The 22,760-nt window shown below is 37.7% G+C and overlaps 1 protein-coding gene across 2 annotated transcripts; it reads left to right on the plus strand.

Annotated features, from left to right (window-relative positions):
• Positions 1 to 447: 447 nt before the first annotated feature.
• Positions 448 to 22,760, plus strand: LOC136444244 (ras-related protein Rab-3). Of its 2 annotated transcripts, none has more exons than XM_066441758.1 (4): positions 448 to 588; positions 3,273 to 3,497; positions 17,910 to 18,028; positions 20,256 to 22,760. In XM_066441758.1, the coding sequence occupies exons 2-4, from the start codon at positions 3,273 to 3,275 to the stop codon at positions 20,566 to 20,568; spliced, it is 657 nt and encodes a 218-aa protein (XP_066297855.1). In that variant the 5' UTR covers positions 448 to 588; the 3' UTR covers positions 20,569 to 22,760. The 2 variants fall into 2 exon arrangements, with proteins under 2 accessions (XP_066297855.1, XP_066297854.1); XM_066441757.1 differs by lacking the exon at positions 448 to 588 and adding an exon at positions 838 to 1,049.

The raw sequence follows: 22,760 nt of genomic DNA on the forward strand, positions 1-22,760 counted from the left end.
ATGATGTCATAATGAAACAAGTGCGTAGGCGTTTTTATACACAAGCGACTCGAAATAAATACACTCAACAGGCGTAACCTTTGATTGGAAACAAAATGCGTTTTTATTGATTCTTTTCACAATTCTTAAGAAAGAGATTTGTCAAATATTTGGTCTGAAATGACTGGTTATTAATTCATCTTATAAAATCGACTTCTTTTGTTTGATATATGAAAATTTCTCAATGGTAAAACGAGCACGAAATGTCACCTTTCCTTGGAGGTGAAAGTGTAACAATAATCCACGGACATGAAAAATCCTCCCGGTAGCAGGTGGTGCTGACGTCATGACCAACTCCACCTCTGATTGGCTACAGTGAACAGGTGGTTGTCGTGGATTGGATGACGTGGTTCGGCGGCGCGCGCTGATTGGTGGAGGTGTGCCGTGGATCCGGGTCATTTTCATGCTAATATTCCCGGCTTGTTTGTGGAGTCGCCCTAGCCAAGCTGACGTACTCTCGAGCTGAAGCCTCTCCAAGATAGGAAAGATATACACGCGATTTTAGCAGACGTTCCGAGGGCCCTGACACACAGCGACAAACACAGAAAGGTAAGCATTGGGGTGAGAATCGCCTGTTCTATCCACCTGTGTGTACACCTCGCCTTTATTTACCGGGGAGTCGGGTTACAGCGGCGTGTTTGAGGAAGGAAGCGGGCAGCTGGCAGGTTTCAATGGCCAGTGTTTGGTGCTCCCATCATGGCCGCCGTTCGAGCACTCCGTCATGATGACGAGCCGTGACGGGCCACTGGGAAGTCTGGACGTGAAGTGAATCATAATATTCAACAGAGACCCCCAACGGCGACTGGCGCAGGATTCTACCGAGCGTTCCGCCGGTGCTGCTGGCTTTTCCCTGCCGCCGCTGTATGCTCTCTTTCCCGTGCTTTGTTGTCTTCACGGGGTAAAAAAAAGGGGAGGGGCCGTTCTTTAACCGAAAGGCAACCCCTTTCCGGTTATAGCTGGAGGGGCCGTACCTTGCACATTAAGTGATGCGGCACGAAGGAGGGCTTCAGGTAGGGTGTTCGTCAGGTCCGACGGGCTGTAGCCATATTCTGATGCCGTGTTTTTTTGTCGGAAAGCAAGGTGAAAGCTTCCGATCTACCCTTTTTATTTTATTACCATGTTTATTCGCAGAGGAGGGTAACCAATTTTCTTATTTGCTACGCGCAAGTGTTTTTTTTCTTCATCATGTACGTGGATAGAGTAAATGCATAATTTGTGTTGTTTCAGCATTATATCTCGAAGAATAATCATATATAACTTATGATGGGCGTTGTGGCGCAGAACTTTACGGAGAATGATTTTTGTGGGGTCACGTACACGAAATTGATGATGTATTTGACAGCTAAGCAAATGTGTGCGGTGCAGAGATTGTTTCAGATATTGCGTTACATGAAAGGCATTCGGAAATTCACTCACAACCAACGATTTTTTTGCATATTGAATTTCTATAATTTCCACTTACCTAATAAACATATTTCCTGGCTGCTATATTGCAGAGCCTGTAGCATTTTTATGAAATTATGATTCTAGATAATCTAGAAGGGTAATCCAACTCACGCATTTTCTTCAAATCATGCATCCTTGCTTTTACAGCATTATGAATTTTCTCTCACTGGAGATTTAGCTGGACATCAATTTTCAAATCTAGCAGAATACTAAATCATTATCGTAATTTTCCAGACCATGTATTTTTCTATGGGGATAGTTCCAGCAAGCTGACCACCTATATAGACGTAGTCACTGCCATCTGTGCTATGTTTATCTTTGCTCTGGGCATGCTTTTAATTCTATTGATAGAGCACACAGATATAGGAGTAGCTACATGTAGGTGTGTACACAATGCATTACTTATAATCACTGCTGTAAAATAACAATTTCCCTTTCTTGGTGCACTTAGTGTTACTAACATAGAAACCCTAACCCTAAAAAAGATACATTAAAAAAATGGAGCATTTGAGGTTTGTACACTTCAGAATCCAGGTGTTCAAGACATTTTAAAGAAGGCCTTTATGACAGTTTTATGTGGTGGTCTTTGCTGGCAAATTAAGTACTCAAATGAAAGTTATATATATGTTTTGTATTTTATTCCAAACCTCAGAAATTGTATCCTTCCTATTGATGTATATTTGTCGTTATAATTAATAAATACAATGACTTGGGAGGTTTAAAAAAACATGCAGAAAAAAAGGAATGTTTCCACCAAATTGTTACCCCCCCCTTTGTTGTCAGTGGTTTGTCCCGAAGGAATATGAAGTTAATACCATTAGCCAGTGTGGTGTGATAAGGCTTGGGTTGGTTGTTATTGCTGGAACACCTCAAACATGTCGGGCTAATCTCACATATTCCCATTAACATAGTGCTATCTGAGTCAGGAATTTTAAGAGGTTCGGTAAAGCTAGCGACTGGACAGCAAGAAAATAGCTCGCCTGGTGATTCTGCGAGCTGAAACGAACACGATAATATTCGGCCCAAATACAACTCTCTCGACTACCGCTTGAGTTTTAGAGGTAATGACTAATATTCGAAGGTCAACAAGCCCTTTCCAATGCAATGGTACATCTTCTGGCCAAAAATATGCTCCATTCTCTGGTGATTTTGAAATTCGGTGACCTTCTGACATTGAACATATTTTGCCCAAGGTCGTTGATAGTGTGACATTGGTTGAAGGAGGTTTGACTCTGTTTATGCCACATAATTTGGGGGACTAGTACACACCTCAATTCTTTCTTGACAGGGTTCCTTGGCTGTGTATTACAAAAATTTAAGGGATAGTTTTCAAGTTTGGGTTCCCTTTGCTTAAAATCTGCCGCAAAACGACATTGAATACTATCATGGCTGAAAAGCAGTTACAAGTGTGTTCAAATTTGCATCAATCTCTTAAAGTGTGTGTTTATGTTCAAATTTATTCCAAAATATCTTGAAATTTCTGGAAGAGTAATTGAGACTTTTTGAAAGCATCTAGAGATTTTTTCAAAACATCTCTAGATTAAAATTTAAATAAAATATCTCAAGTTTTGATTGCAGTCTGTAAAATCTCCAAGATTTTGTGATTCTTTAATTATCATTCAGAGGCACGAAGGCTCAGTCCAAAATCAATCTACATGTACTTGGTGATTGCATTGAAGACATCTGCCAATGTTATTTTTTCTGTTTCAAAATAAAGACTGAAGAAAAGCATTACTTGAGTACTAAGCATGAGTAACAAATCTGCTTTCTCTTCCCCCCTCCCCAAGATGGCTTCTGCAGCAGATTCAAAATGGCAGAAGGATGCAGCAGACCAGAACTTCGACTACATGTTCAAGCTGCTCATAATCGGGAATAGCAGTGTCGGCAAGACATCCTTTCTCTTCCGTTACGCAGACGACTCCTTCACATCGGCGTTTGTCAGCACCGTAGGGATAGACTTTAAGGTCAAGACGGTTTTCAGGCAAGACAAGAGAGTCAAACTTCAGATCTGGGTAAGGAGATGTTCTTTGTTTTTTTACATGTATTATATATGTCAGGGTAGACATTGCATCTGGAAGAATCTGCTAGTATAGAAATCGTGATCTGAGTCTGTGTTGACAGACTTATTGTGATCAGGATCTTTGCAAGAATGGTAAGCAACTAACCGGTAGATGTTACAATGATCATAGAGATCTAGTAGAGATCGGGATCTGAGTCTTTTTGACAGATTTAATTGCGGTCAGGATCTCTGTCAGTACGGCCTGGATTTCTACCGGTAGTAGTATCCAGTAGAGATCAAAATTATTGTGTTCTGTAAATTCTTCAATCTGAGCACGTGGATATTCAGTTACAGGAGAGTCAGACCTTTTCAACTTCATTTCCTGAAGACTACCCTGACACATTCCTAGCAGCCTGATCACAATTTTTGTCCACAGAGACTCTGATTGAAATCTTTACGATTCTGCCAGGTGGAAATCTCTGACAGACTGTAGTTCATTCTGTCTATCATAATGATGTCAGTGTATATTGGACTAAGACTACAAATGTTGTAGCTTGTGTTGAAAGTTTTTTTTCTATAGAAATACTATATGTAGTCTCTACCAGGCTGTTTTGCAGGCAAAATTGAACTATATTGCCATCCAACCCCCATTTTTCAGTCTTCAGATTAGTGCCTGGAGGAGACAAAAAGATACTACTTATTAGCATTTAAGTAAAAATCCTACATGATCGTTGAGTTTTGTTCAGAGTGATCGACGGATACCAAAATATATGTAAGGGCAAACGTTCAATTTTGCAAACAAAAGGTCACACAAAGAGGAGCTTTAGTATGGCTGAGAAGCATTCATGAAAGAAGCCTGTTGTGTACATTGAGCCTAATCCCTGAAGGTGAGTTGTAAGAAAAGGGGAAGTCGTGGTGGATATCCGATCTGCTGTAAACATGCTAAACATATTTATCCTGACCTTTAGCTCTTAAGTCTGTGACATTTCGGGGAAAATGGGGGTACGGCTTTCTGTGAAATATTTTGGGCAAAACAATTCCCTTCCCGGCTTCAGAATTTAAGAAATGTAGCCGCAACTCTTGCAGTTGTTATGTAAACTCACCTGGTTTGAAATTTTACATTAAGTCATTTTAAGCCAAGGGCATTTTTTTTCCAAATTAGTCTAAATTGGTAATTTGCATTAATGTAAATATTAAAATGCTTGCAGTGGGTTTGTTTCACGGTGTTCCCTCTACCATGAATTCCGGACATGTATTTTCTTTCCAATGTATGAATACTGTACTACAGAGTTATTTTAACCATGAACATAAAGCACAGCAAAAACTCATTTCTGATCCTACAAATGATTTAGGTTATAGAAGATATTTTACTGCAAATATCTTTATTGAATAGCACAAATTAAGGATTCTTGCAATTCTTGCCAAAAATGTATGGATTTGTACACTCAATTATAGATTTCTCAGTATCTATCTTTTGATAATCGATAAACACATATGTTGAATAAATCTGATATATTAAATCTGATTTTGATTTTGCCCTTCCCTAAAAGACCGTCGACGATTATGCATACCCCAGTATCAAGACATTATGTGGTGCAAATGAATTAGCATATTCCAGACCAATCAATCTGTCAATCATCTCTAATTTGCATAATTGAGGAGATGAGAGGACTGAGGCCCGTGCTGCAGCCACCTGGCCTAACCAGGCAATATCAATTATTCATCCGCACAATCATCATGTCAAACATAGCAGTTGATGATTGCATATTTACCAGTTACAATATTTGATGTTCACTTTCCTCTTTGCAAATCAATTTTCAATTGTTTTGATTTTGGTTTCAGCAAAAAATGTTTAAAACGTATTTTTCAATAATAGTTACAATATTCAATGTTCATTTTCCTCTTTGCAAATCAATTTCCATGCACTCTTTATATGGTTTTGATTTTGGTTAGGAACAAAGACATCTTTATATGGTTTTGATTTTGTTTAGATTGAACAAAGACAAACAGAAAAATGCATGGTTAAAACATTTTTCTTTCACTTTTCAATAGTAATAATGTATTTAGAGAGAAATCTCCCTGTACATGCATGTATGTAAAGCATTTGCCATAAAACAAAATTGACAGCTACAAAAATCTCTTACTGACATTGGAATTGCTAAAATATGAAAATTTAATGTAGTAATTATGATGCCCTTCTTTTATATTCTCTGTGAAATGACTACATACAGTTGATGTGGAATTGATTTTGCAATGAAAAATTGGGTTGAACTATTAACCTTGAAGCAGTCTGAAGGTCAGACTGTATTATGTGTGAAGAATGTGTCGGTAATTTTGCCCAAGGACTGTAGAAGGGGAGATGGATCAATGATCGGTAGATGGGTACGAACAGAACTGTGATATCAGAACTAGCCGAGGATTCATGATTGTGTAATCAATGATATTGGGAAAAACACTGTAAACCTTGAAATGTTCGCTCTGATTTTATTTTATCAATTTTATTTGTTCATTTGCACAAACAGAAAATAAAGAGATATAAAGAAATGTATAAAAGTAGAAAAGAATGTGCACATTTTCATGGTGACCTTTCTCTCACAAAACTATGACACTGCAAATATGCATTTTCGTTGCATACTGTAATTCACTTTTACGGTAGCAAAATTTCACGGTGTAAGGAAAATTGACATTTTCACTTCACTTTAACTGCACGGTGGCAGCAAGTGATTTACAGAACGGATGTGTGAAGGAATCATGAATAGTAACAACAGGTTTTTTACGGTGATGATAAGTTCATGGTACAGAGGTGACCATGAAAAAACAGTGAACATGAAGTTACAGTGAATGAAACAAGAATTACAGTATATACAGCTGTACTACAAAACAGTCCGCTAATAACGTCTTTCCTCCCTTACTGCAAAAATACATTGATCTACACTAAGTATATACCTGAATCCGTGTTACATGTAGAGAATCGTGAATGGTCACACTGTACATGTATGCCTAGGTAAAAAGCTTACGGCAATGTTAGTAGTTACTATTATGTTATGTGACATATTATGTATGGCGAACTGAATTGTTTCTGTTAAATCGTGAAAAGCACCGGGAAAAATGCAATCCTACCAAGACGCGCTCATCCTAATATCAATTTGACTCAAGTTAATGCCAAGGTTATCTCAGAATACACCTGTGTTGAGATGATAAAGGGAAATATTACGCTTTCCAAAACAGGGCACACGGGACAGTACATTAAGTCTATAAACATGTTAGTTTAACCAACATTCCATTCTTATTATATCTTGTTCATCACTCACACAATGTTTTATCTGATTTAAGATATTTCGTAACTGACATCATGTATTTCGGACGGAGGCCGATGAGTGTGCATTTTGATAATGATTTCTGTTTTCCACTGGAGAACAGAGGAATATCATATGACATGTATTCATATTTTGACATTCATATTCCCATGAAAGCACCGATCGCGCCCACACACTTTGTCTTGTGCTAGCCCGATCAGGTCATTGCAATTTTTTCATGCATAGTTTATAAATCGGTCCCCAAGATTGCCAGTCAGTATATACATTTAACGCTAGCCTTTTGCTGACTGAAAAATGGCCGGAAATTGATTAATGTTTATAAATTTTGGGGCCAGGGGAAAGACACTATTATGAAAGTTGGAATTCTTCAGAAATTGTTGAATGTTTAGCTGCATGTGGCAGTTAACCCTTGTCCTGCTGGCGTTTTTTTACGCAATTTATTTCATTGATTTGATTTCTTAATCAGGTCATTGTCTCATTTCGCAAATATGCGCATTCAGTCAAAAAACACCCCCAACCCGTATATTTAGGGGGCCCAAATACAGCTTCTGTAATGTGCAACTAATATATATATATGGGTCCAGCATGGTTTTAAATTTTGCAATGAAATGACATCATGCTATCTATATTCTGCATGCGGCCCCACCTACATCGTTTGTTCAATGTTTACTTTGTAAACGGCTGTATCCTGTGTTTTGAGATAAGCACAACAATGTTTATAAACTGTTCACTGATTAATGAAGAATCCGTGACAGAAAATTGTTTGGCATCTGATGATTACAGACTCCTGGAGACCTGGGTTTTATCATAGACACCACATCAACACACAACCGGTCTCATTAATGTCAATGTTGTTAGAAGCACTTATTTTTCACTTTAAGTATGGTATAGAAATGGGGAATGGTTTGGAACTTTCAAGACTAGTGTTACATACTCTTTGCTTGTAATACTGACATGCCATATTTATGTGACTTACCTATTAGTATTTTGTTTATTGTGGTCCAAAAATAGAAGTTTTGATATACAATCATGAATGAATTCATAATGAATGAATTCACACACACAAAGTCTGAATTCATTAATTTTTGCAGGGACTTAATTTCGTGCTAAAAAAGATTTTAATTTTGCTGTTAAAATAATTTTGTATTGCAGTAGTAATGCACTGCATATTCGCATATTTCGCATTTTGATGAGGTCACCACAAAAACTAAAATTTTAAGTAAAACAACTGAACAATTCAAGATTTGTATTGCACTTTTATAAGCAGACTCCGGGGTTATGCACAACACAAAACTGAAATAGACTTAAATGCTTACGGCTTGAAATTTAAAAAAATCTCTTTACGTTGTTTTCTCTGATTGCAGGCAAAATGATACAGCATCTGGGAAGTGTTCTTCTAATATGTCCCCAATGTTATATATTACATTAACTTCTGTAGTGATAGGCTGTTCGCTGTTAACGAACACTCTGGACTTAATCCAACTCCAATGAAGGTCAGTGTGTCCTAGGTTACTTCTGAATCAGACACACACACACATCTAATGGGGTCATGTATGTTTCATCACGATTGGTGCAGCCAGCATTTCAAAAGCCAGGACAATTAGCGGTCTCGTTGCGCATTTGATGAATATACATCCGCTCACTGTTGGACATTTCTGGCACAGACTACGCTTCAATTATTGTGTAGGATCACAAGGATGAGGAAAGTGACAGATTACATCTCGTGTCTTGTCATGATTACAGTTATCACCTGTTTTTAAAATTGACCAATAGTGTCTCTCCTTTCAAAGCATGCTTGATGTTATATCCCTACTAGGATAGAACAGCAGTCCTGGTTGGTGTGGATAGTTCAGAACAGGTTTATTTTAGTAAAATTTGGAAAGGGTTTTTTCTCTTGGAAACCAACTGCGCAGACGACAGGCGTGGATGTTAAGAAAAACAGAGATTTACAAAATAAGGACTGCTGTTGTTAACTTTTAACTCTACGACCTTTGTACTTACCTAAAAGGTCATTTAGGTCTGCCATTTCAACCTTCACAATATGAAATCCTGTTCACTGTTTACTTTAGTCGATGATTGGTTACAAAGCTGTGTAAATACAGAACGTGTAATACTACGCTGTGTTGTTTAAGGTCACAGGTTTTGACCCGGAAGATCTCTACATTGTGTTTGTGTTCATATCCATGTTATTCACTAAGTGTCTAAATAGGGACTCTGACTTGTGACTTAGGTTGCATAAAGTACATGATAATGTGACAACAAAGAGTCGCATTTTCCGGGGCACTGAACAGATTTTGAACTCGAAATTCAAACCATTAATTTAGAGTATATATCCAATCATTTTTAGAAATGTAGAATTTTCCAGCCCTTTTTGATTGATAAGGAATTCTGATGGCCTTGCAGACTGGTTTACAGTAACATGAAGACTTTTAAGACCCGAATCTCTGTAAAATACGGCGTATAACAGTTACTGTGAATGGAACATCCCATAGGATTTTTGATACGGGGCTTGATAAGCACGTATATTCAACATAGCAACGTGCCCAGGAAATGATTTTTGACACTGTTGCAATATTCCATGCTTTGTTTTTATTACATAAAATACCAATATTCACCTCTGAGACAATAGAAAGAAAAATCATTAGAAAAATGAATTCACTGCAGGTGTGCAGCATAGAATTTGATTTGAAGTTATGATGGATAATCCAAGATTATTCATTATGATTGATATTCATTTTTGATCCATAGACCAGTAGCATGATTAAAAATTCAAATGAAGCCCTGGATATGTATGGGTTTTTCTAATTTGCTAGTAATGCTTGAAATGGCTGTTTCCATGTATGTTAAGAGTCCACTTGGTGACGTGAAAGAAAAAAAGGTTGCGCCACAGGTTCGTCCATCGGAATGCGTGCTAACAAAAGGTTGGATTTCCAGGCGGATGGCCGAGGGACCAATGATGAAGGGGCATTTGGGGACGACATGGCCCGGGCATTCAGTCACGCCCACCCAGCATTCAGGAGGGTCATGCATAATTTAGGCCTCGTGCTGTTACAGTTGGAATATTCCGATTTTTCACCGCAGCTAACATGATTCAGTCATTGGCAAACCTGTGATGAAGAAAATATCTCGGACTCGCAGTGGTAAAGAAGAACTGAAAATGGCAAAGCTCACTTCATTATTGACAGACAAAAAAGACATTTTACCTTGAATAGCTTCAGGGCTAATTTCCTTTGGAAAATCATGAAATGTTAAGAATGTCATGCATTTTTGTAACTGCTCGCCTTTTATTCAATTTTTTTTCAGTTGGTCCAAACATTGAAAGAATAGTGTGTTTGGATATTTATTTTAACCTGGTCTAAGACAGAATTAGGTTAGAAAATTTGATTTTCTTTTTGATTGTTTTTTGTCATTCTTCTTGTAGCCTGAATTTGTGACTAGCTTGAGAGGGAGGGGGAGGGAGTATTTCAGTAGTCTGACCAAAAAAAATCTTCGGATTTGGTTCGCCATTTTATTTACAGTAAATAAAGAAAAGTAGCCTAAGTAAATATAAGGAACAAAAGTAAAACAAATACAACTACCATTCAAGACTTCATAGCCAACATTACCAGAAAATTAAAACCGTTTGGTGTTGTTTTGAATAAACAGTATTTCCATTCGTACTGTGTTTACTTTTAGGGGTATCTAAACATGGTGGGATATAGAGGCACTTGCAAATGATATCTTCTGGAAGTAATTGATAATCATTGGAAGGGATAGTATCTTGTTTATGTATTTGCCCTTAGAGGTAAATTCCATATTCAAATAGCTTGTGATGTACAGTAACAGTAATATGGGGATAACAGCAACTATATTTTCAGTACTTTTGGTCAGGTTGTGTTGCATGCTTTTAATGATGCAATGTTCTGTTGTTTTCAAGTGGTCAAGAAATGTGATTTCTTGAATTGCTGGGATTGCTTCTCTGACCCAGCATAACACTGTTGATGACCGTCGGCTAGATTTGATGCAGAAGGTTGCTGAATTTCTAAATCGCCAGATTCGAGCAATATTTTTCGCCTGAAAATCTGCCCTTGGCTATCACGTTGGACAGGGCTCGGTGAGATATATAGCTATGAACATTGAATGATCTCTAAAAATTGCAGTCATATAAATTCTGTGTTCTTTTACAAATGTCCTTTTAGACCACACAGATTCGTCCTTTTAGACCTCTCAGACTATTTTCAAGCTGTGAGACCGCGGCTTTAGGGTTAGACATCTCAACTCATAATGGTGACTTCATGTATAAACTATAACAGATACATGCTACATACAATGTGCACAAGTCCCTTGTGCAACAAACTAATCTCGAACATTATACATTAAACAATAATCTAATTTTAAAACTTCTAGCATACTATACTGTAAAGCTAAGACTGAGCTCACTTACAATTGCATCTATAAATTGAATTTCTTGTATGCTTTGTTTAAAGTATTCAAAGCATGTAATGTTTTGCATATCTCTTGCCAGGTGAGTCTTTTTTAAATGTTGTCTGTTGCTGCATATCTAGGCCGTAAAAATTTAGTTCCTTGTTTCTGGGTTTTACCTCTTAATTTTTTTTCTGATTTAAAAAAAGACAAAAAAAAAGACCGTACTAAAATTATGTACCATTAAGGGTATGCTCGCATGGTACCAACAATTTTAGAAAGCCCTAAAGCTTGTCTTTCTAGTTGTCTTGTTGTTTACCAACGCATCAAAAGTTTAGAATTTATTGATAAAATGAAATGCAGAAATTATGTTTCAATACCCAAATGCCTTGTACTCGAAAAATCTCTTTGTAGGGTTAATTTTACACCACTCTACACCTGTGATTTAACCAAAATTTAGAACAGTTTGTTGTCCTTTTTGAATTTTGGAGGTCAGTAGAACAGACAACTAACTGTAACTTCGTTTTAATAGCAGAGCCCCCAGGGACGGGCTTTAAAAATGTGGCCAAACCAGACTGATTTGCCCAAAGGGTGGAATGCCCCTGTTTCAGTATGAGCATGGGTAAAGAGGGGAGGGGCATGGATAGCATGTATGGAATGTCCGTATTTACTGTGCATTCATTTACTCTCCCTGGGACTTAATATCAAGGTAGGAATTAAGGGAAAAATCAATCAATCAATCAATCAATCAATCAATCTATCAAAAACAATATCTTTCGTAGCTCTAAAATTCTTGAACACTTGTTTTGTAATGATAATGCTTGTTGATTTAGAGTAATAATAATAGCATAATTCTTCTAAGCAACTAGAATATTCTCTGGTAAGCGCTTTATTCTGTAAACCATTTCGAGAATATTCTGACTATACAATACAGGGTCTATGACAAAGATGCATTTTGTTGTCTGCATCATTTTCATGCTATAACAATATGATTGTCTTATCATTATTTCATGCCTAAGTACCATCTGTTTAAGTTCCCAGGAATAGACAATGACTTTTCATGGATAGGGCTGCACTAATTTTCTAATTTTACTTACATGTAATATGTCTTATTCCAATTTTCCTCATTATTTTTCATTTAAAAACAAGGTTACCTTGTACAATTCTGGGCACATAACAGCCTCAATACATGGACATGTAAACATTAGAAATACCTGCACAACTCCAATCTTGCCTGCACTAAGGCCACACTAATTTAGTTTTTTAGTTTCCAGGTTCAAAGAAGAGGCACTTAACTGGAAAAACATAATGAAAGCAGCGCCTAAAGGCCAGGTTTATACCTTGGTGCACTCAGTTTTGTGGAGTGCATACTGTCAAATTCACTCCTTGCCTTCTGCTTTTATGAATATGATTTCCACTTACAATATTTTCACATCTAAAAACTATCAAGTGTTGACTTGATAATTACACGAAACAAACAGCATTACATGTAAATCCCCATTAAAATGACTACTGTTTTGAAGGCAACCAAATTTAAAGCAGTATTAGGGCCCAAAATATGGAAATAAAAAAATGCTAAATTCTAAATGGTAATGACATTTACTAACACTATTTAGCACATTTGTGTACTAACTTCATACTTTGAGCATTTTAAAACCGTGCAAAACGTGACGTACAATGATTCCCTTAGTTTCGCGAGCCTACAAAAACCCTGGCGACAACTTTCAGTGAGCTCTCACATCACAATGACGCCATATTTTTTATGATGTCGACATACATTGTGATAGTGTTGTTTGAACTAATCATGTATAGAAATGACTAAATCAAGTGACTTTCAAAATCCAATATTCGAGCCTTAATATTGCTTGGGTTTCCTTTAAGTGCTGCAAGAGAATACTGCAAATTAGGTTTTTCTCTTGCGTACCCTGGGCATGTTGGGAGAAGTGACTCACACCGTGAGCTCCTGTAGAATTCAGGTCATGCCGTACAGATGGTGCGTTAGGTAAATGAGATGGACTGGTTTAATCTAGATCTCATGTTCCCCCACCCACGCGCCGCATGTCGCACTCACTTCCACGCACTGTAACTCCAGACGGCTCTGTGCCCTCGTTTTTTCTCCTCGCAAAAATTTCAAAATCAAAACAAGGTTTGATACCCATTTGAGTCTAAAAAAAGGGCATCCGATGTTGTAAATGTCCACACACATAAATTTAGCGGTGAAAATAGAAAATGCATTTTTGAATGCTATTAACACAACTGGAAAAGGAGTACAAAATTATACCATATGGTACCTTCTTCTGTACATGTAAATATCATATTTTTGTTGCCATGGTAATAGATAAAAACACACAATAGACCAGTAATTAATATCAACCTCAATCAAGCTGTGACGTCATTGGATGAAACCAGCTGCCTTTCAGTATCCGTGGCTACGTCTATTCATCACTCCGTACCATTTCTGTCACGTTAAGCTCCTCTTGTACATCACAGTAGCATTAAGCTGATTGAAAAATAGATTCTCTCCAATCCCCATATGGTAACCATGGGCAGATATACTGTTATCCGCCATCTTAGTTTTCTTTGAATCGGGTTGGTGGCCATTGTGCCCCATCCTTCTCCATGTAAGTTAAAGTAGCTATAGCATTCACCACATCAAATGCTTACTGAATAAACCATACAATTCTGTCTTATATTTTCATATTAGATTTGGTTGGGGGTTAAGCATTACTTGGTAAAATCTTGCATTGAAGACAAAAAGAGAAGTTTTAGGTGTTTTATTCTTCTGTGATTCTTTGTCTGAAATCTGCACACATTTTATGTCAGCACTCCTTGAAGGATGTTTAAGAAACGATCCTTAGGATCCAGGAATTTTTACTGTTTGAAGTCGTGGAACAATTGTAGGTTTATTTATAGACTGTGCAGACGTCTTTATCTTTGGCAGGAGTCATCAATCTACCCGTTTGTGGATTAGAACACAAATATCCAAGATATTTCCCAATAGCACTATTTGATTAGAGGGTGCATGTGACCATCTTGTGATAGGGACCACTTATTCTTTGCACAGAAGGTCAAGGAAACTTGATTTTACGCATGACATATACATGTACGTGTTTGAAGCATAAATTCAAGGCTGCGTAAAACAAAAAGAATTGAAAGAAAATAGACCGAATTTGACTGTGTAGGTTGGCCACTACAAACTACATAGTGATTTTATTCAAACATGTACAGATAAAATCCTAAGCAACTAATTCTTACTGTTGTTTTAATTTTCAAAGTCACCTATGTATGTAAAGAGGGTCTGTATATTTGGCTAGCAACACTCAACGGTAAATTTTGGAGTCCCCGCAGTTGGCAAGCATATTACTTTAGACACTAGAATATGATAGATTTGAGTATCTAAATTGATAACGTACTACACTAGGTTGAAACCAGAAACACATCCGTTACCTTTTGGTCAATCTGGCATTTTACTGCATAATACCAAGAATTTGTCAATAAGGGTTAAGGATGAATTCTGGATAACAAATAACATGCTACATAGAATTAAAGAAACAAATTACGCTTAACGAACAATTCACCAACAACTCTTAACAGTGAATTAGAGTTGGCAGGCTACGATAAATGGTGAATTGAAATATCTAGCCAAACCTTACGGCAAAAGCCCTCTGTAAACTAAGAAAGATTTGAGATTGCCTGAACTCTGTACATGTCCGCAGCCTATCAGGTCCAACACAGCTGCTTTTTCAGATTGACAGTAGACGACAGTTCTCATTGATTTTTTGAGAGTGGTGTGTTCAAAGTAGCATAGACTGTCAAATATTATAGGCAGTAGACATGAACTACCATGACTTTGAATATGAAGAAGAGTGTGTACAGTTAAATTTGTTTTAATGCATGATATCAGGGCTAGACATTCATTTTTGGGAATAGGTGCACTGATGCACTTAATCTAAACATTTTAGGTAAACAAAAACAAGTATAATTTTGGGTGCGGTGCACAACATAATATGTCAACAAAACCTATTCACAAGAGTTTGAATATGACATTCTATACTTGTATAGCTAAGTTCAAATTTTTTAAACCACAAAGGGTTCATTAATATTTCTGGCATATAAATGTCCTGAATATGCTACATGTATGCATTAGTGTATAACACCACCTTAACATAGACATTAGTACAGAAATATTTACATGTGATGGACCCACAGTCAAAAATTATTTTGGGAGCACAAAAGTGCATATGCATCGAGTTTTTCAATTTTTTGTATTTCAATATTCAGTATTTTCCCTGTATATACATGTAGCTATCTACTTACACTGTCAAATGAGTAGAAAGATTTTTCATATATTCAGCAACAAAATGAAGTGCATTAATCTTTCTGAAGAACTGGGCCCTCCGTCAATGCCAGGCTTTGAATCTGCCCGTCCCGAATTAGAAACTAAAGACCCATCTGGCGCTGTCCTTGCCTCACAGCTTTCATTTTCTGCCACATTAGAGGTCCACAATAGACATGCACTGGAGATGTATTACACCGAAGGTAGCCCTGTATTCGTAAGTAGATTCCGATCAATTCCAGGGATTTTCAAAGAGAATGGCTGATGTTGCCTTATGTATTGAAACAGGCAAACTTTCCCAATGTGATTCCTTTGTTATGTAATACTAATCGATTGTCGTTATGGGCGGATACAATTGTTTTATGTGGACAATACAATCAGTTTATAAACTTGGGAATGATTAATCTAAAGCTGCATATCTAGCAGTCTGCGAGTTAGCTTATTGATATGCATAGACCTCTGAGCTAATGCTACATGGATGCAATATCTAAATGTGCCATCTGGCAAGATATCACGTTCAGCTTGCTCTAACCAAAGAGAAATCGTGATCAAAGAAGGGTGGTTTGCTTTGATGTTGTATGAAGTGGGTGGCATTGCAAATGAGCGTAGTCTAGGCTATTAACACATCTAGGGAATATCATTTATCAAGCAGATTATTGCATGTCTTAGCATTCTGTACTGCAATTTTCATATTTGGTGTCAAGTCAAGAGGGATTTTGTTTCCAGAGGTAGTGAAAGATGAAATAGTAATGTAGAAAATTTGATAGTCATTCTTGCTGATAAATGTCAAAGATATGAGTTTAGAAGATTTGCAGATTCAGTGTTGTTACTGAATGTGAGTTCAGCACCAAGGACAGGTATACACTTTTACCGACCTATATCAGAGGTGCCTAAGAATTCACACAGATTTTGTGAAAAACACACAAATCACTATGTAAAAACGTAAGAGTTTAATGAAAATCACATGAATCGGTGTATGAAAATGCACCAAGCACAATGCAAAACATACAAATCTTATAGAAAACACAGTCGTCAGCTGAATTCATTTTGTCACAGCCTGAAGCAAAAAACATCAATTTGAGCTGACGTGCAAATTTTTATAGCTAATTTTGAGTCACAGACTGGTCTTAACGACTATTAAGAGAAATGTAATTAGATACAGGTCACAGATATTTAATGATGGTCTGTAAAACTGACGCATGTAACTTAATGTATGTCTGTGATCATGGGACACAATAAGCATGACGGGATATTTTATTTTGTTCTTCTTTCTATACATGGGCTCATTTGCACTATATTTCCCCATTGTATTCAAACGATTGTAAGGTTATTTTTTTTCTGTGTAGCTCAATGAATTTTATTGGCAATTTGTAAATCCTGGATTTGTGGGTTTAAAAGTGGTTATAGTAGGATTTAAACGATGAAAAAGTCAATGCTTTGGTAATTTCTTTATACTTCATCATGAGTGGAATCCATCTCATAACATTGCCTTGCAATATTCATGCAGTACAGATGTGATATCCTTGTGTCATACAAATGCGTTTTAGTCCATTGTTTTAGTCCAGAGTACACATGTATTTTGGCCGTGGTAGGATGCCAGAAATATGTTTAAGAAGTTGCTATATATGGAAACATTAGGAGAATTTTTGTTTTGGAAAACATTTTTGTTTGGCACCAAAATTCCGCATCGGCTTTTTTTGCGAATGCCCACAGACGCCCACTCTGGCGAAGTCCGTGCTGCACGAATCTAAATTTTTTTGCTCGGAATATGTTCAGGTTGTGCTCCCATTGATTAATCTTGAGTTTCAAGTCAATCCATCGATCCAAAGTTAAATAAAGTGAACTTGAAGATTCTTACCTCGCTTTTTAGTGAATGCCTAATATATCAGCCAAAATATCAGCCATCGTAACACGGGCGCTAAATCTAACACCATAAACATGTTAAACAAGTTGTCCCCTGAAAGTGTACTTAGTTTCCGTGCTGTACAGGCCTGTAAAGTCACTTTATTTTACAAAATACACGGCGCGGCCCGCGGCACATATACGGGGTAGAGGCCGCTGGTAACCTGTCCCAAATATGCAAATGAGCCGCCATATTGGATTGTTATGTCCGGGGCCGTGGATTCCCGCGCCATGTATTTTGTAAAATAAAGTGACTGTTAATTGGAGCACAACCTGAACATATTCCGAGCAAAAAAATTAGATTCGTGCAGCGCGGACTTAGCCAGAGTGGGCATTTGTGGGCATTCGCTAAAAAGCCTGTCCCCCAAAATTCTACAAAGAATAGCTTTAAGGTTCCATGACCTTGTTTTGTGTCCTTGAGTCCTTGAATGTTCCATGACCTTGACGTTGTTCTGTTTTGTTTGTGTAGGACACAGCTGGCCAGGAGAGATACCGTACCATCACCACAGCGTACTACAGAGGGGCCATGGGCTTCATCCTCATGTACGACGTCACAAACGAGGACTCCTTCAACAGTGTCCAAGACTGGTCAGTCGGATGTTATTAACATTTTCTGTGTGTCTGTGTGTTTGGTTGTGTTTGTGTGCAGGGCTCGAAATTCATTTTTGGAAATAGGTGCACTGGTGTACCCAACCAAAGAAATTAGGTGCACAGAAGGAATTTTGGGTGCACCACATGAAATGAAGTTGAATGTCAGCAAAGCATGATTTCAAAGTTTACGCTGCTGCCTCTCTTAAGAACTTCAATCTGTAATTCTAAGTAATACATATATATATAGAATAAAGTAAAACAAATGGTTGTATTGCTTTTTCTGATATTTACATTTCAATAATATTCTGTATACTAGTGTACAATACTAGTTTTACCCTATGGCCTACAAAAATATCTAGGTGCACTGGTGCACCCACAGTAAAAAATCAGGTGCAAAGCTCCAATTTTGGGTGCACAAGGGTACACATGCACCCAGTATTTCAAGCCCTGGACTGTGTGTCAGTAGTAATCTGAAAACAGTTGACACCTATAGCTGCAGAGCAAAGTGAACCAGTCAGAATTGCTCTGAAGAAGGTGACAGTGTTGTTACTGACTGTTAATTCAGCACCAAGGACAGGTATACACTTTTACCCACCTATACCAGGGGTGCCTAAGCATTCGCACAGATTTTGTGAAGAACACACAAATTACTATGTTAAAATGTAACAGTTAAATGAAAATCACATGAATCGCCATGTGAAAATGTACTAAGCACACTGCAAAACGTACAAATCTTATAGAAAGGTCTGAGAAAGGTGACCGATGTACAAAGTCTTTTTTTCCGAGATATGAACATTATTTTCTTCTATAATACAAATACCAGGGTTCTAGATAGCACCTGTCATTCCATCATTTGACCTAATTCTGTTGCATTTGATGGAAATTCTTTTAGACCATTCCGTTAACCTTGACAGACAAAATCCAGGAGTAAAAATTTTCAAATTTGAATAAATTGATAGAAGTTTGATCTACAAGCTTGACAGAAAAAAGAAGTCTCTTTGTAGGATCTTTTCGTCAGTGGGAATTGTGATGATGGAAAATAATAATAATAATATTAATAAGTTTATTGCAAGTCCTTGCCCGTAGGCTGATTGCAAGTACATGAAACATGGAAGGACGGACAGACAATTGGTAACAATATAGCATGTGACTATTCTAGTCTAAATACTAACACTTAATTCTATCTTATTTATAATAATATTCTTTTTCTGAGATAGTGGAAGATGAATGATCCCACTTTTTCTATAATGTGTGGGTTTTGTGATGTTAAGAGGAGAGTAGTTTTCTTTTTGTCTGTAAACATGGAGAAATTTGGATGGAATTTGGTGGCCTCTTTAAACAGCGCTTTTCTTTCTTGATCGTAGAGGGGCAACTTGAAATAAAATGTGTTTCGTCTTCCACCGCATTTGACATGCAGTATTTACAAGTTCTTTCGCACACAGGTCAACTTTTTGTACCGTCTTCTTTCTACTTCAAGGGAATAATTTCAAGTTAGCTAGAACCCTGGCACATACTCTGCAATAACTAGATGTGCTGATTACCGGTATGTCATCGTTCCTACAGGTGGATTCATGGGGGTGCAACGCCCTTGTTCCCCTCTTTAGAAAAAGCCCTGACTGATTAGTTAGAACGCTACTGTTCCGTTATGTTCTGAGCACACATATGGTCTGACTATAGCGTGGGGGTTCTCTCCAAACTTCCTGTGGCTTTTAACAGCACTCTAAAATTACTGCTCGGTGTGAGCAGGCAGACAAGCACAAGTTGGTTATTTGCAAACAACAGAATTGATTCTTTTGATGCCCGACTTCGAAAAATTCTATCACTCTGAGACTCTTTTGTCTCCCGTTTGCTTTATTCTGAGAATATTATCATACAGACACTCGTTCACTCCGAATCATTCTACTACAGCACATTCTGGAGTCATTATGTCAACATTGTTTTTAAAAGATAGTATAAGTTAGTAATATTGTATCATATTTTTTTATGTAGTCTTTGTATGTTGTATGATATGGGCCAGGTGCCTGAATTAAAGTTGAAATGAAATGTTTGTCATTGTCCTCACAGGTGCATTCATGGGGGTGCAGCGCCCTTGTTCCCTTTTTTAGAAAAAGCCCTGACTGATTAGTATGACATTGTCCTCACAGGTGCACTCATCAGGTTACAGCGCCCTTGTTCCCTTTTTTAGAAAAACCCCTGACTGATTAGTATGTCATTGTTCTCACAGGTGCACTCAGATCAAGACGTACTCATGGGACAACGCCCAGGTGGTGCTGGTGGGCAACAAGTGTGACCTTGAGGACGAGCGCGTCATCTCCACGGAGCGCGGGAAGCAGCTGGCGGACCAGCTGGGCCTGGAGTTCTTCGAGACGAGCGCGAAAGAGAACATCAACGTAAAGCAAACATTCGAGCGCCTGGTAGACATCATCTGCGACAAGATGTCGGAGAGTTTGGATTCCGACCCCTCGTTAGTCAGTAAGGGTCAGGGCACCCGGCTCACGGAAAACCCCCAGCCGCAGCAAAGCGGATGCGCTTGCTGAGATCGCTATTCCCATAGCTTAAAACGTTCACGTAGAGTTGAGGGACATTTTGTGTCTGAAACCTCCTTCTATACGACGAAGTGGGGGACGTTCAAAATGTTTTAATATCTAGCATTATTTCCTTTTTGTACCACATTCCATGCAAAACGCAAAATGATTAACCCAGTTTTGTAGTTGTTTTTTTTTCTCGGCTTTTTTTTGTGGGCATCCTGCTTTTGTGTCTGTGGGAAAGTTTATCTGTTTTTAAACTGTAGTAGAAGAAGGAGTCAAGGGTTATGCCAGCAGTGACCACTACAAAGTTCTTGTCTTGATGTAAAAGAGAAGTAATGTTTGAATGCACATTAGGATAGTGTCAGGGCCCTCTGAATAGTAAAAAGGGAGACCCAACATATGTCATGGCTGGATTGAATGATAGATAAGAAAGAAAGAGAGGCTGTTTTTCTCATCTTAAGCTCTTTAAGAAATGGTATCTACATGTAGTAAGCAAATATGGCAAAGAAACTGCTCTCAACTTGTCCACTCATTTCAATTTGCATCATTAAACAAGAAAACACTTGAGATTATAGATAAGATATGTACATTGTTTTCTTCTATAATCCACATACTCTGGACTGAAATGCGCTGATTATGTAATCGTTTTGCCTTTCCATGATGTCATTTTATGGTGTATTGTCCACGAAGATGACCAAAAGAAGACAACAGTTTCATGTACTTAAAACTTGTGTGATGGAAAAAGCAAGCGGTGAAAGGTATAGGGAGAAATGTGAAAAGTTTCAGGGCTCTAACAAACAAAGAAAAAAAATGTTAGTAGAGGAAAAGTTGTTGTGTGGGGCCACTTCTTGGAAGGACATTTGATGTTATTAATTACCTCATTGATTGAATTGTTGTTAATTAGCCATGCCTCTAAAGGCAGATCCACTGTACATGTACATAACAAAGTTTCACACATATAGAGGTCTCATTTCTAGTTGGAAAAGGTGATTTTATTCCTTCAAATGAAGATGATCCAGCTAGAATAAACTGACTGTACAAATTAGCATAACATTCCTAAAACTTTGCTTTCCAAAATCACAACTGCCCAGGCTTGACTGAAAACGAAAACCCTACAGAAATGTGGGGTATTCAAGTTTTTTTGGCGACGCATCAGGGGCAGAAGCTCCTTTTAGGGGAGGTGTGACCCCTTACCATTCCAAGGGGGTTAACCCTTAGTATTCACAAGGGTTCACTAGATCATTACACACAGTGGCAGTACACACGAAGGTACATGTAATATCAAATGCATTTTTGCTGTCTTCATATATCAAAACGGAAAATGTTCTTTGAATCACACCAAGTGTCCTGCCAATGAAGGAGAAAAAAAAATGTTACATCACTGCTTAGTACAATGTGTATATTTGTGAACGCATGATTATTGTATCTTGGAGGCTGCTATGTTTAATGTTAAACTCTAGTTAGTATTTTCTCCTGGACCATCCTACTGGTGAAAGAAATTTTAAGATTAAAAAAAAAGTGAACAAAAAAGAAACCAGTAATGAACACGTGGGTAGAACATCTCTATATCCCTGTGGATAGTTTAAGAAAAACTAGAGATTAGGACAAAAAAGTATAACTTATTTATTAGGGGTTGTTTTCAATGTTAACTAGATAGGCTTATTTCTATTGTGGATTGTTGTCAGCATGCTAGAGCTGTCTGTATATTTTGGAGTAGTAGATTATATACTTTAGATTCTCAGTGACTTTGTGGTGCAAGGTTCATGGTACTAATCAACGGTGAGCTCATGATCATCTTGTATGACTGGAGTTATATGTCATTTGTGCCCGTGACTTTATTGGTGGACCATTCCTGGGGTTATTGGTACTACAAATGGTGCAGACAGAGATGGTATTCTGTGATCACGTATTTCCCTATGTCGCCCTCCTTGCTTGTAAAATTTCGTTTCCAAAGCTGTAACTGAAGTCATGTGCGTGGTACATACTAAACATGTACTGGTATGCTGCACTTCCAATGTTGCCAGCTAGGTGGCGTCCTTAGCATGTGACATACTACAGACTTGACTTGGAGCGAGTTACATGTAGAGGCATTTGGGGCAAATGTATGTGGTTGGGCAGTTTAGTTTGGTCCAATTTTTATGTAACGCAAGTGCAAATGCAGAATGTTCATGGCATATATTAAACGTCATAGATGGCAAAAA

The sequence above is a fragment of the Branchiostoma lanceolatum genome, chromosome 11 (genome assembly GCF_035083965.1).
Source record: "Branchiostoma lanceolatum isolate klBraLanc5 chromosome 11, klBraLanc5.hap2, whole genome shotgun sequence".
Classification (NCBI taxonomy): domain Eukaryota; kingdom Metazoa; phylum Chordata; class Leptocardii; order Amphioxiformes; family Branchiostomatidae; genus Branchiostoma; species Branchiostoma lanceolatum.